A 15,401-nucleotide genomic window follows, 5' to 3' on the forward strand; every position below is an offset into this window, starting at 1 on the left:
ATTTAAAAAAACATCTTTCTGTGTTTGTTCGTACGTCCAGATTTTTGATAAATAAACTCCAGCAGCTGAAACGATCTTTGTTGAGATGGAAACAGTTTGAATCCCGAGAGGAACTCACACGTTATTCCACAAGACGACAGATAAACATCTGTTTAAAATCCTCGATAATCAATCCTCAGATTTATGAAGAGGATGAAAACATTTAGTCTTTTCTGACGAAGGATAAAAATGTGACATCATTGCATGAGGCCAGGTCAGGTGATCTGAGGCGACGTCCAATCAGAAGCCCAGAGGTGATGTGACCAGTTCATCCGAGTGAGGTCAAACAGCTGGTCCCTGCAGGAAGGCGGGGGGGGGGGGGGAGACGGAGTCGGGGTCCGTCTGCCACGACCACCAGGACCAGAATTCCTCCGTCTCAGATCCCGACGGGAATCCTCAGCGTCACGCTGCTCTGCAGAGACACAGAGAGGAGGAGGAGCCATCGTCACATGATCAGAGTCAGAGCGAGGGGGGGGGGGAGTGTGTGAGAAGACATTCACAGTGACAACAAAACTGAAAAACATCAGGATACATCAGAGAGTTTTCCTTTTTTTCTTAAGTCGTCTCCATGATTTAAAAATTCATCCAATCGAACACACACACACACACACAAACACACACACGTCCTTTAAATTCAAATACACACACACACACACACACGTCCTTTAAATTCAAACACACACACAGACACGTCCTTTAAATTCAAACACACCAACACACACAAGCCCTTTAAATTCAAACACACAAACACACACAAGCCCTTTAAATTCAAACACACAAACACACACAAGCCCTTTAAATTCAAACACACAAACACACACAAGCCCTTTAAATTCAAACACACAAACACACACAAGCCCTTTAAATTCAAACACACAAACACACACAAGCCCTTTAAGTTCAAACACACACACACAGACACGTCCTTTAAGTTCAAACACACACACACAGACACGTCCTTTAAATTCAAACACACACACACGTCCTTTTAAATTCAAACACACAAACACACACAAGCCCTTTAAATTTAAACACACAAACACACACACGTCCTTTAAATTCAAACACACAAACACACACAAGCCCTTTAAATTCAAACACACACACACACAGACACGTCCTTTAAATTCAAACACACACACGTCCTTTTAAATTCAAACACACACACACATGTCCCTTTAAATTCAAACACACAACACACACAAGCCCTTTAAATTCAAACACACACACACAGACACGTACTTTAAATTCAAACACACACACACACACGTCCTTTTAAATTCAAACACACACACACACAAGCCCTTTAAATTCAAACACACACACACAAACAAGCCCTTTAAATTCAAACACACAAACACACACAAGCCCTTTAAATTCAAACACACAATCACACACATCCTTTTAAATTCAAACACACACTCATAAAAACACGTCTGATTTCTCTCATCAAGAAAGAGGAAGTAGAAATTAAAGGTAGATGAAAAATCATCTTCTTCTTTTCTTTATATAATTTGGCTCATCAGTTTCTCCTCCTGATGAGCAGATGACTGATCTCTGGCCTCTGATTGGCTCAGAATCATTTTCCGCTGCAGCAGCAGATTCGTTCACACAAACAGCAGCTGTCGGTGGTTTGCTAATTTCTTCAGAGATTTCCGCAGCTCTTCATCAACAGCTGACGAGTTTACAAAACCATCGTCTCTCAAGATCCACCTCGTGGTTCACAGCCTGGAACCAGAACCTGGAACTGGATCTGTTCTTCCAAAGATCCGTGAGGAACATCTCATGAACCAGAGTCTCAGGGAATCTGAGCTTCACTGGGAGCTGAGCTGGGATTCTGGGATCCGGGTGAAATATTTGGGCTGAAATCAACGATCAGAATGTTTTGTGGTGTTTTTGAGTGTTTGATAAGAATGATGTTGTTCACCGCTGCACAGACTCTCACTATAAATGATGCTGCGTTCATAACCGAGATATTTTGGCTTCATTTCTGGAGGAAGAGGATTTTTTTCCATCTCCGGTTTTCCTCTTTAATTCCTCAAATAAATCTCTGACGTCTGAGTTTTTTTTTTCTATTTTCTCTGAATTACAGTTTCATTTATAGCCCGAGTGGAGCCGCGGTGTTTGTGTCATCGTCTGTTCCTCCTCCACCTCCTCCTCCACCTCCTCCTCCTCCACCTCCTCCACCTCCTCCTCCTCCTCCACCACCTCCTCCACCTCCTCACCTCTGGGAATCACACCCCTGTGTCCGCTGTAATTTGAATTTGTTCAGCGGCGGTGATTCAGCAGCGGGGGGGCCGGCAACCAGGTGGAACAGCCGCAGATATCTCAATCTGTGAGAACTGATATGGAACCGATCCACTCGTGACCGAGGAGCGTTCAGGAAACACACTCAGCCTCCACACGTTCATCTCACTCTATTAATATCTGTTCTTCACATGGAGATGAACGGATTTACAGGAGAGAACATCAGAGCAACAAGAGAAGCAGAAGACAAGAAGAATGACAGAGGACGTCACATGACGGAAGAATTAAAGGTTATTATCCAACAACTCGTAACATGTCAATCCAAACCGATCTATAACTAACTATGAATAGAAATACTACAAACACCCCCTGGTGGCTGGCTGCAGTAAAGGTCATAAACCACCTCCACCATGTTAGCAGTAGATATTAAAAAAGGTTTCTCCATCTTGTTTTTTTGTTATTTACATTTGAAAACTAAAAAAGAAACAGGAACGAACATTTGTGCAGCTTTTTTATTAAAACATAACTGAAATGGTTGATAACGTTTTCTAATGATCAACTAATTAATTCAACTAGATTCAAATTCAGGATCTAGAATTTGTCATAAAAGCATTAAAACCTAAAGATCTGTTGCTGAATCTTCAAATATTGAGTGAAAATAGAAATGTCCTTCAAGACACCAGGCTCCTCCACCTCCTCCACCTCCTTCACCTCCTCCACCTCCTTCACCTCCTTCACCTCCTTCACCTCCTTCACCTCCTTCACCTCCTCCACCTCCTTCACCTCCTTCACCTCCTTCACATCCTTCACCTCCTCCACCTCCTTCACATCCTTCACATCCTTCACCTCCTCCACCTCCTTCACCTCCTTCACCTCCTTCACATCCTTCACCTCCTTCACCTCCTTCACATCCTTCACCTCCTCTCAACCTGTCTCACAGGTAGAAGCCTCATGATCTCTGAATCCACTGGTCACATGTCAGACTGGTTTTTACAGAACAGAGTATTTTCCCATGAGCCTTTGCGTTCTGCATCATGGATGTAAACAGCGAGTCAGCACTTTAACCTCTGAGTCACCAGGTTGGGTCGGGTCTCAGTCTTTGTTTGAGCTAAGCTAACGCGGCTAACTCCAGGGTCAGTGTGTTGAAGTGTCCTCGAGCAAGGCACTGTCCTGATGGATTCATGTATCTTTCTATTATTTGTTTATCAATTGAATGTAAAATGAACTGATAAACACTCAATAAAATACAAAAACATGAGTAAATAATAATAATAATAATAATAAGTGTGAATGCTGCAGCAGTTTTTTATTAGACTCCGAGATTTTGGATTTCGATTGCCAACAAATTGTGATAAATGAAACTGATTTCAACCCTTCAAACATCACAACTTTCCAATGAGAAGAAGAATCATAACAATAATAATGATAATACTAATAACAATTATTATTACTAATACTACGAATTATTAATACTAATAATTACTAATACTACCAATTATAATGATGTAAGGTGTTCAAGTATTTGAACAGCATCTTATGAACCTGCAGGTTTGGAAATACAATGACCTCATGGTTTCGTCGTGACCCTGACCCTTTGGGGCCCCTGGGTGCCCCCCCCCCCTGGTGTGTGGGGCCCCTGGGTGCCCCCCCCCCCTGTGTTTGAGGGTCTGATTGACAGCTGTCTGTTTCCTCTGAGATAATCTGAACCACGTCTGAGTCAAATCCTCCAAAACGAGCGGATCGATTCCACCATTACGCAACAATCAGACTCAGGCACTGAGTGAAAACATTAATAAATAAATATATAAATATGATTTAACATGATTCTGCCCGTCAGGTGTTCTTCTCTCAGACAAACACACATCACGTCTCAGTGGAACTCGGGTTTCATGTGTGAACGTCGCGTTCATGGAGGAAACTCACCTGTAATTCATCCTCTCTTCATCCATCTCTGTTCAGATGACGCACCAGATCCGAGCCAGATGAATCTGAGTCCTGAATCTGAGTCCTGCGTCCTGCGTCCTGCGTCCTCTGCCCGGTCCCTGTGTCTGTCTGCGGCCGAGAGAGGAGCGTCGTGTGTCGGTCTGATGGAGAGAGAGAGAGTCCGTGTGTTCACCTCCAGTCTGACTCCTCCCCCTCTCCTCCTCCTCTCTCTCTCTCTCCCTCTCTCTCTCTCTCTCTCTCTCTCTCTCTCTCTCTCTCTCTCTCTCTCTCTCCTTCATTCTGTTCCTGCCTCTCTCGACCATCAGTTTATATTCTGATGAGAATACAAATCAACCAGTGTGTGTGTGTGTGTGTGTGTGTGTGTGTGTGTGTGTGTGTGTGTGTGTGTGTGTGTGTGTGTGTGTGTGTGTGTGTGTGTGTTTGTTTGTGTGTGTTCCCTGTGGTAAAGACCATGAACCTCCTCCTCCTCCTCCACGTTAGCGGATGGAACATGACCCAAACGGAAGCTTCATCGCTATGACTACGCTTTCATTTAAAATTGGCCTTTTCAAAATAACACCTGTTTTTAGTTCATTTTTTTTTAGTTTATTTTTTCTATTGATAAAGTTAATTTTTCTTATTTAAAAGAAGAATGAGGAGAGGAGCTGTTATATTCAAGTGTCTGTAAAAAGTTTTTCATATTTAGCCGCTTCCTCTTTTATTTTGTTAACAGTAGTCTTTTAGGTCTTTTCACTTCCTTACATTTCTGAATTATGCTTTTACTTTCTTGAACTGACTTCTCTGTAAAGTTTAAATCTTTTTCCCACAGCATCTTCATTAAGTTTATACAAACATATGTGAATGATATCAGTGATAATGATGTGGTTTTTAAAAAGAGAAAATTAACATAATTAATTAACTGAGATTAGTTATAAATCGTCGTATAATCACCTGTATTAAAAACAAATCATCTGTGCAAACATTATATTTCTATAATATTTATGATGGACGTCAATTAGCAGCAGTTTCCTCACAGGGATTCTGAAAGTGATGAAATGTCCCTTTTTAATAATCCCCTGGGGATATAAGCGTTAACGCCGCCTGTCAAAATAATGACTCATGATTTTGTCCGGACGTCTCTCAGCTCCCATGATGCTTTGCTGCGGCTGCTGCCGGCGGATCATTAGTGCTGATACCTGGGGAGAGACGACTGAACAGACGTGTGGGAAAGTGTCACTGGTTTATTTATATTCAGTGTCCTGGTTTTCAGTCGTGATGGTGGGAACAATCAGGTTCATGTCCCGTCTGCGAACATGGAGGAGGTGAACGACCTCTACTGCAGACGGACACCAGGGGGAGATAGAGATCCTTTGTCTTCACTTTTGGGAGCCGTCATCAATCAATCAATCAATCAATCAATCAATCAATCAATCAAGTTTTATTTGTATAGCCCATATTCACAAATCACAATTCGTCTCATAGGGCTTTAACATGGTGAGACATCCTCTGTCCTAAACCCTCAACAAGAGTCAGGACAAAAAATATGTAGAAACCTCAGAGAGACACATGTGAGGATCCGTCTCCCAGGACGGACAGAAGTGCAATAGATGTCAAGTGTTAAGAAAACATCATCAGGATTAAAGTTTTTCATGTCGTCCATCTTTTATTTACCTTCTGTCCACACACTGGAGGGGTCGTCCTCTGAGGACCATGAACCTCACAGCAACTTGGTCCAACATCAAGTTATTTCTCTTGGACGTCAAAGCCTGAACCTCGTGGATCTGAAGGAGCTGAGTCACAGAGCGAAGAATGAATGGGCCCGAAGAAAATGAAAGAACAATGATCAGAGAGAGAGAGAGAGAGAGAGAGAGAGAGAGAGAGAGAGAGAGAGAGAGAGAGAGAGAGAGAGTGGAACCCGAGCGTGGGATGAGAGAGAGAGAGAGAGAATGAAGTGAACAGAGGACGGCGGTCTGAGTGGGTTCAGAGTGACATCACAGGTCCAAGTCATCGACACAAGGAAAGAGAGAGAGTTTGATTCAACATCAAGTGACACACCAGAGTCGTGTGAGTAACACAAGTGTGACTACATGACGTTTGATCAAGTAGTGACACACATACAGACACACACACACACACACATACACACACACACACACACACACACGCACGTGTACAGTACAGACAGTAGAGGCCTGTGTGCTGGAAGTTCTCACTTTAAAACCCTGCCCCTCTCACATTTAAACTAACTCAGATGTAACCATATTTGGAGGAGGGGGTGGGGCCTGACTGAGAGTTCAAGGACACGCCCACATATACTTCTATTTGACTCTAAATGATCATAATTCACTAAATGAACATCAGCTGTTTGAAGAAGACTTGAAAATATAGACTGAGACATAAACTCCTGAATGTTTACTGACTTTATAAAGTGAGAAGAAGAGTCACTTTCTCTTAGATTTCTATAGAAACTACCAGTGGAGTCGCCCCCTGCTGGTCACTACACAGAAGACAGGTTTCAGGGACGTTTGCATTGGCTTCACTTTCTGGACCCAGAGTCTGCATCGATTCTTATTAACAGTCTATGATTTTACTTCTTCTACACGTGAGTGAGTTTGTTTGCATCAGTGCAACAACACGGCATGTTTCCCATTGGTTCGCTAGGCAGGAGGGGCGGGGCTTGTGCTCGTACAACCACCTTTTCTTGTATAACATTTGTGGTTATGTATTTTCTCATCATGTGTCTCGTAGAGGCCACAAATAAACAACAGGTCAAAGCTAAACGGCTGCAAAGATTGAAATGAAAGATGTGGAACTCATTTCATTTTATTGTTTTAGTTTCATATAACTCGTCTAACTCATTATCCTGAGGTGTTGGATTCATGCAGAGCAGGAAGCCGAGTTTCCCCCCGAGTTCTGCTCCCGTCGTAGATGCGACAGTTGAATAAATTCAGATCCTGCAGCCGAGCGTCTCCTGAGTCACGACGGCAGCGGGTGTTCACATCGTGTTGTCGTCTGATTCCTTTCATCCACCAGCCTCCCTGGAAATAAACATGTCGACATGAACAAACTACACGGAGTCATTTCAATATAACATATTTACAATATGAGTATTAAACCCCTGGAGGAGCTTTGGCACCGAACTGAGCATCCTGGGAATCAGACAACGTTTCCCCAGGTTCTGGCTCAGCAGGAGAGAACGTGAAAATATTCATAAATAAATAATAATCCAGAGTTCATTGAGCCTGGTGCTGGAGTCTCAGCTCCCGTCCTGATTACTGAGAAGCTGCGGAGCCTCTTCAGTGTCTTTGTCTGCGTCGTGGAGGACGTGGATGTAATCATGAGATCAGCTGACGACTCGTCCTCTGAGCACAACAACACAAATCACAGCGAGCGGCAGAGACCGAGGACGTGTGTCGACTTCCATCACGTTCACTCAGATCCTGCGTGAGCTCGAGTTGCCATGGTAACAGACAGAGGAAGGTGTTGACCCACGTGGACCAAGTTTGTTTCTGCTCTGACGAACATCTTAATTGTTCATGTCTCTGAGCTTTATTTTAAACCGCAGTGTGATAAAGTCATCTTCATCGCCGTAGCAACAGCAGCTGAGGAAAACTGAAGGAACAAAGAATTCAGCACAAACTTTACTTTAGTTTATAACTAATAACTCTTTGACATCCTGTCGCTCTTCAGTTCAGACAAAACATGAGCACATTTTAATTATGAATAATTTGTATCATCATTTACTTCTATATAATGAAGAGACCTAAAGTAACTGGCTGGGAGTTGAACCCTCGACAAAGTGTAAATGTCCTGTTCAGGTTTCCAGTTGCTCTTTAAAGAAGTTTCACTCGTTCAAACCCTGGTTGTTGTTCATCTTCAGACAAAGTTTACAGCTGCAGGAAATGTTCCACATGAACCACAGTGCAACAAGAGAAGCTAACGCTCTAACTCAGTCACAGCTAACGCTCTAACTCAGTCACTGCTAACGCTCTAACTCAGTCACAGCTAACGCTCTAACTCAGTCACAGCTAACGATGCAACTCAGTCACAGCTAACGCTCTAACTCAGTCACAGCTAACGCTCTAACTCAGTCACTGCTAACGCTCTAACTCAGTCCCTGCTAACGCTCTGACTCAGTCACTGCTAACGCTCTAACTCAGTCACTGCTAACGCTCTAACGCTCAATGCTAAAGGCTAAACCTTGATCCGCCTGTTTATCTGGATCCAGTTGGTCCTCGGCTCACATCCCGTTTAGAAAAGGTTGGTGTGGTAGATTTGATAATTGCCATGACGACACAGATAACCTTTTCATCTATAATAGAATGTTTTCAGTTTCACATTGTTTACCTGAAAGCACCGGGTCAGAGGAGCTGAAATTATCTTGTATCAGATTTGTTTTAATCTGTTCAAAGAACTTTTAATTACTTTGGCCCCAGATTTTCACCGTGGGCTGTTGCCCTGACAACAAGAGAGAGAGAGAGAGAGAGAGAGAGAGAGAGAGAGAGAGAGAGAGAGAGAGAGAGAGAGAGAGGGGAGACAGAGACAGAGAGCGCAGGAGGTAGAGAGGCAGGAATGTGATGACGGAGGAGAGAAGAACAAAAGAAGAGATTAAAAAGAAAAGATGTTCCTGGAGTTCTTCAGAAAGAAGAGAAATGTCGCTGATGATCCACTCAGAGTCTCATCGTCTCCATCAGCCAATCACAGCTCGTCTCTCACCTGGTGTGAGACTGGTCCTGATTAGACGGAGAAATAAAGAGACTCGTCGCTGAAGCTCGAATCATCGTCATTATCTCCCGAGGACGAGATGTTCCCGTCTGATTGCTGAGATCAGTGAGAACATCGTGTTTGAGTCGTGAGGCCGATGATGAAGCTGAGGAACATTTCACACCTGGTGTTCAGGTTCAGACCGAAGAGTTGTCATGAAATCACTTCTCTGGCTTCAAGGGTTTAGAGGAGATGATTATGTGCAGACTTAAAGATCGGATCAGTTTGTTTAAATAAAGACGACAACACGTTTCCTCCCGAAATGAAGCTACAACATCTCAGATACCAACGCTGCCATCTTGTGGTGAAGACGTCACATGCTGAGGTCACTGATCCACACACTCGACCAATCAGGAGTCAGTATCACCTCTCCTCACTTTACAAAACATACATTTTAAATGAATCTGACACGAAACAGAATTAATTTAAATAAATTTGAATACCACACTCGTTCAAAACATCGTAACTTTATTGACTTGGGTCGAGCAGGTTTACAATCAGGCTGAGGTGAGTAAATAAAGTTGTTTTAAAGGAAAAGTAAAACAATTAATTATGCATTTTTTTTCTGTCTTTCCTCCAGTATCGTCACTATGATGGTAGAGAACATTAAACTAACTTCTAAGTTCTGTTGATTGCTTTTTTTGCTGGACTGGTTTAATTATTATAAGTTCTGACGAATTAAAAAGTAGCTTTTATCAAAATGTGTTTTTCAGAGGAGGATCATGAAACCTTTATTTTGAAATGGAAAATGAATCTTAGAATCCAAGGACAAAACTTTCAGAATTTATTCCTCGTCTTCTTTATCGGCAGTAAAAGTTTCTCAAAGACCTGAATTCAGTTAAGGTCACAGTTTATAAAAGAGCTTCAGTTTAAGCAGTTACCTTGAAAAGTTCTTTCATAACGAATCATCTGAGAAGGAATTTAAAAAGAAACCTGTGAATGCGATGAAGGTTCAGGAGGAATTCAAAGATTAAACTTTGATTCAAACTGAAGAGAGCGACGACAGTTTCCTTATCGAGAAGCTGAGGATTAAAGAAAGCTCCGTTAACAGAAACAGAAATGTTTAGAATGTTGTTATAAATATAGATGCTACATATTTTTTTTGCATAGTGTCATGCTCCTTACTTTTTATTTTAATTGAGACTTTTCTTTGTAAATTTGATGAAAATAACCTTTAAAAAGTTTAAAGGCTTAAATTCTCTGTTGAGTTTGTTGCTGAATCTTCAGAGTTTAGTTCATTTTCGTGATGTTTATTCACAAATGGTTCAAATCACTACTCGTTTGAAACCTTTTCTTCTCACAGACTTTCTATTTATATTGAGACCTTGGTTTCTGTTACTATGCAACATTTTAATTCTCAGTTATTTATGATATTCAACCTTCCCCTGCTTTGTATTTTATTATATATTTATATTCTTTTATTCCGCTTTAAGCCTGTGCAGCTCATCAGTGGTTGTTTTAAAGATGTTCTACAGGGAACTTGACCTGAATTATGATATTTATTTTTATAATAAAATAGGAACTGGATGATAAGTGTCTGGTTTCCGACGCTCACACAAACAACACTTCAGCCGTTTGTACATTCAGAGGTATTTCATTTTATTAGCTTAGAATCAGAGGCCGTAGATAGTTTGAGGAAGAATCGACTGCAGCAGAACCAGCTGAGGCCTCGTGAGACGCAGGATTTCAACCGACACCTTCAGTTCGTCCCGTCGCCGGCTCGGTGATCATGTGACCTGAGTCCTGACGGGAACGACTGGGTTTTATCTCAATGAATCGATTCAGCTCAAGAGCAAAGCAAAAACAGAGAAACAGTGAATTAAATAGTGAATAAACCCTGAGACTGTTTGATCTGAACAAACTGAAACTGAAGTGATTTTGATTTGGTTTCTCATCTCCAGACAATTTCTCTCTGTAGGAAAGAAAATCACAGATCTGAAGAGCTCACGAATGAGATGATTAGTGGTGGTCGAAGGTCAAAGGTCAAAGGTCCCAGCGTCCTCACAAACGTTCTCTCAAAAACACAGCGAGTGAATCTTTTCAAATTGGGCACAAATGTTCACTTGGACTCAGATTCATTAGATTTTAGGTTGTGTGACCTCACAAGTGTTTTGCCTCTTGAACATATTTCAAGTCTGCGTTTTGGGACTTTATTCACATTTTGATCACATGTCACTTGGACTCAGAAGAACTGATTTGATTTCACAGGTCAAAGGTCACAGTCTCCTCTTATGAGTCAAAAGAATTGTGGACTGAAACTGGCGTAGAACAACCACAGCGTCATAATTATAGTTGGAATATTCAGTTAATTGAGTTGAGTAATAATATGATTATTGAAAATGGGGCTGAAAATGGAAGATGAACATAAAACAACCTCCGATCCTCGTCAGGTGTTTTTCACTCGAAGCCGATGAGTCCCTGAAGAGATCAGTTCTCACGATTCATGATGGAATAAAACAACGTGATTATTAAAAAACATCTGCAGGCGTTGACGTCCTGTTCCTCAAACGTCCAGTGGATCAAACAGAAGAGAGAGAGGAGGTCACAGCAGGGGGTCGAGTGGTCACAGTTCATGAGCCTCACGGACAAAGTGGGAAAGCGTAAAGAGGTCGATGCTCAGTCCTCCTCTGCCCCGGTGCCCACGAGCAAGGCACGTGTACAGCCGGCCCTCGGCCCAGTGGAGCGGCTCCCGGTTCAATAACGTGGAAATGTGTGGACGGACGAGGAGGAAGAAAAAAAAACTTCCCTGGACAAAAAAATTTACGGGAAAACAAAAAAAGGTTTCCGTCTTGTTTCCGACTCCTGAGCGACGACGAGTCACGTTTTAAATAATGATGAAAATATACATTCTGACTTTTAGAGATAAAACTATCTTAAAAATACAAATGTGCAAAAGTTGTAAACAAATAAGATCCTGTGTGTGTGTGTGTGTGTGTGTGTGTGTGTCACAGCCTGGTGGGCTCCTCGTCACTGTCGCTGCAGTTACCACAGCATTCCTGCAGAGGGAGACAGAGAGTCAGTGATCATAAAAACTCCCATGATCCCGCGCTGCTTCACGACGGTTCAGTAAACAACAACAACAACAACAACAACAACAGTGTCTTTAAACCAGTTTCTCTTCGTGGGGTTAGCGATTATACGACTACTTACGAGTTAGCAGCTACATTTAGCATCACTGCGTCTGATAACGGACACTTACAGACGTCTGACTTGAAGATATTTCTACCACAGCTTTCGTCTCTGGCATTTAACTGATCGCTGGTGAAGACTTTATCGCCACCTACTGGCCCGGCTGGTTTGTTTGAGCGTTTGTTTGAGCGTGTTCTCATCTGGACGAAGATAAGAGATTTGTTTACAGAAACTATCTGATAAAAACATATCTGCAGTAAAGTCGACAAGGCCTGAATCTCGTAGAAGTAAAGATAGTTAACGCACTTGAGTGGAGGAAACTTTAAAGAGTTCGGACCACACAGTGTAAATAAAGATGGCCGACACGTCGCCACTTCCTCCCGTTGTACAGAAATGAATAAATCTCAAATACGCCGTCGCCATCTTTACTTTTAACGTATTTAACCGAGTCTCGTGCAGAAGTGATGGACAAGAGGTTATTAATGTGAGTGGGGGGGAACCGACCTGTCGGCCGAACAGCCGCTGCATGAGTCCCTGTTTGGGGGGGGGGGACGGTTGACCTCTCCAGTCGAGGTCGGGGGGGACCGTCCCGTCCTGGTACAGAATGTTCAGCTCAGTGAAACACTCCGTCTCAATCATCTGCACAGAAACACACAACTTCTAAATCACAACAAACACACAACTTCTTCATCACAACAACAAACAACTTCTTCATCACAACAACAAACAACTTCTTCATCACAACAACAAACAACTTCTTCATCACAACAACAAACAACTTCTTCATCACAACAACAAACAACTTCTTCATCACAACAAAGATCAAACAACATAAGAGACAGATTCATTTTAAATATAATTTTTTAACCTTATACACAGGAAAGTTTCTATTTCAAACAACTTCCGCCTGTTCATCAAAATATATATATGAGTAAAATATAATACAAATTAAAACGATCTGTAAATATTAACTACGAATATTTACATTAATTAAATAATTAGTCAGACTCCGAGTGATATGGATTTTTAGAAGCAGATGCTGACATCAATATTAGGGAGTAAAATAGTATCTGATTTTATTCAGGTTTCGTTATGACAATTATCTGAAAAATGAACGAACATATTGAAAAACCATAAAATTCATATTTATATTTATTTGTTCCTCCAGTTTCAAGTTAAAATACATTTCATTTAAGATCAAATTTATGAACACAGAATTAACCCTTCGTGTTCGTGGTGGAATAATTAGAATAAAAAGAACCGAGCTGGAATAACAGATAAATCACAACAGTGTGTGTGTGTGTGTGTGAGTGTGTGTGTATGTGTGTGTGTGTGAGTGTGTGTGTGTGTGTGTGTGTCTGACCTCGTTCTGCCAGGGGATGGAGACGCATCCCGTCGACACTTTGCTGTAGAACGATTCGTCTTTCGCTTCCAGCTCGACTCCTTTAACTGTGGAGAACTGCTCGATGTCCAGGACGTCTTTACAGTAGATCGCCTGAGGCTGCAACACACACACACACACACACACACACACACACACCACGTCGTCAGCACAGGTTGTTTAAAAACACGTTTCAGTTTCGAGCTTTTATTTTGTAAAGTTCTGAACTTTGGTCTGAAGACTGTCGATTGCTTAACAGACTCAAGAGAAGGAGAAATGCCCTTGAGCAAGACACTGAAGTGTGTGTGTCTCTGTGTGTGTGTCTGTGTGTGTGTGTGTGTGTGTGTGTGTGTGTGTGTGTGTGTGTGTGTGATGTCAGATAGAGAAGTGCTGCACAGAGATGAATGTGTTTAAATGTGTGAAGGTCAAACTGTTCTTAGAGCTTTGAGCCTCATCCAGACTAGAGAAGATCTTAATAAACACATTTACCAGTAAACAGACGACATGTAATACATGAAAATCAACAGTAGTAAATAATTTATTAATATGAATAATAATCATATATAGCCACATAAGTGTGGTGGCTGATGAGACGTGGATGGCGTCCCTCAGACTTACGTCGGGGGTGAACGGGACCTGCATGATCCCGGCCTCCAGGCGTTTAAAGTTGATGGAGCGGAAGATGGGATGAGCTTTGACCTCTGAGGCTCCGCCCCCTTTGCAGCCCAGCCTCTCCGCGGGATCTTTGGCGAGAAGCTGGAGAACAAATGAACGTTTGTGAGGTCACAGTGACCTTTGACCTTCAACCACCTGATTCTAATAGTTTGATCATCCAGCCCGAGGTCACCCGGCTCCACCCACCATCCTGCAGAGGGACTGGGCGTCGTCAGAGAACTTGCTGGAGTAGGTCTCCTCCGCCTCCCGCACCAGCTGCTCCACCTCCTCCCTCTTGATCTTCTTCTTGCGCTGCTGGAAGGGCGACTGGCCCTCGATCATCTCGTACAGCAGGCAGCCCAGCGCCCACCAGTCCGGGCTGAAGGTGTAGCGCTCGTTCTTCACCACCTCCGGAGCTGAGGAGGAGGAGGAGAAAGAGAGTGACTCCCCCCCCCCGACTGGGATCAACAGATCAAACTGGAGGAGCTCGGCTCAGACGTCACTCACCCATGTAGCCCACTGTTCCCACCCGGCCCTTGATGGTCTGACCTTCTGGGACGTGAACCGCCAAACCCAGGTCTGATATCCTGATGTGGCCTGAAGACACAAAGAGCCATCGGGGGGGAGGAAGGAATATTCATCATTAATAATAATACTAATGATTATATTACTGCACTTGATTTATGTAGTATGACGGAGCATTGGAATAAAGTCATATTATTATTAGGAATCAGTTGGATTCTCTGTAGTTTAATGAATCAAGCTTCTCTTCACTTAAAGTAGAATAAGAAACAGAAGCTCCATTAAAGTCCGAGTCCTGAGGAACCTGCTGCTCACGACTCTGATGAAGCTGAGAAGACATGAGTCGTTTAAAGTTTATAAAAACTTCATCGAACAGTTTGTTTCCTTTAATCTTCACAGGCAGATTCGCCCGCTCCTCGTGTGGTTTGGTCTCCAGCTCGAAAGGAAACTTACTACTTCTTCCTTCTTCCTGTAAATAAGAGTCTGATTGTGATAATTAAACTGGTCTGCTGGAGTTACAGCGCCCTCCAGTGGTTCACAATGGACATTATTCCACACAGACTGATGTACTGTATTCTGGTTTAAAGCTCCAGTTCAGGTTCAGACTCATGAACAAGGTTTTAATCGGTTTGAGAAAGTGAAACGTTTCTTTAGAAGATCTCATCGTATTAGACCGAGAGCAAAGAAGCTCGAGCTCATCACAGACACGACGGATTGATGCACGAAGCGTTTTACAGAACGA

General features: G+C 42.5%; 1 protein-coding gene across 1 annotated transcript in view; it reads right to left on the reverse strand.

Annotated features, from left to right (window-relative positions):
- Positions 1-10,547: 10,547 nt before the first annotated feature.
- Positions 10,548-15,401, reverse strand: part of grk6 (G protein-coupled receptor kinase 6) — a 34,011-nt gene continuing 29,157 nt past the window's right edge. The window contains exons 11-16 of the mRNA XM_061085636.1: positions 14,645-14,734; positions 14,345-14,553; positions 14,102-14,239; positions 13,466-13,603; positions 12,607-12,741; positions 10,548-11,969 (exon numbers count right to left, since the gene is read on the reverse strand). Of these exons, the coding sequence (XP_060941619.1) occupies positions 11,919-11,969; positions 12,607-12,741; positions 13,466-13,603; positions 14,102-14,239; positions 14,345-14,553; positions 14,645-14,734 (761 nt within the window). The 3' untranslated portion in view covers positions 10,548-11,918. The remainder of the gene's footprint in view (positions 11,970-12,606; positions 12,742-13,465; positions 13,604-14,101; positions 14,240-14,344; positions 14,554-14,644; positions 14,735-15,401) is intronic.

Source organism: Limanda limanda, chromosome 14, assembly GCF_963576545.1.
Source record: "Limanda limanda chromosome 14, fLimLim1.1, whole genome shotgun sequence".
NCBI classification, from domain to species: domain Eukaryota; kingdom Metazoa; phylum Chordata; class Actinopteri; order Pleuronectiformes; family Pleuronectidae; genus Limanda; species Limanda limanda.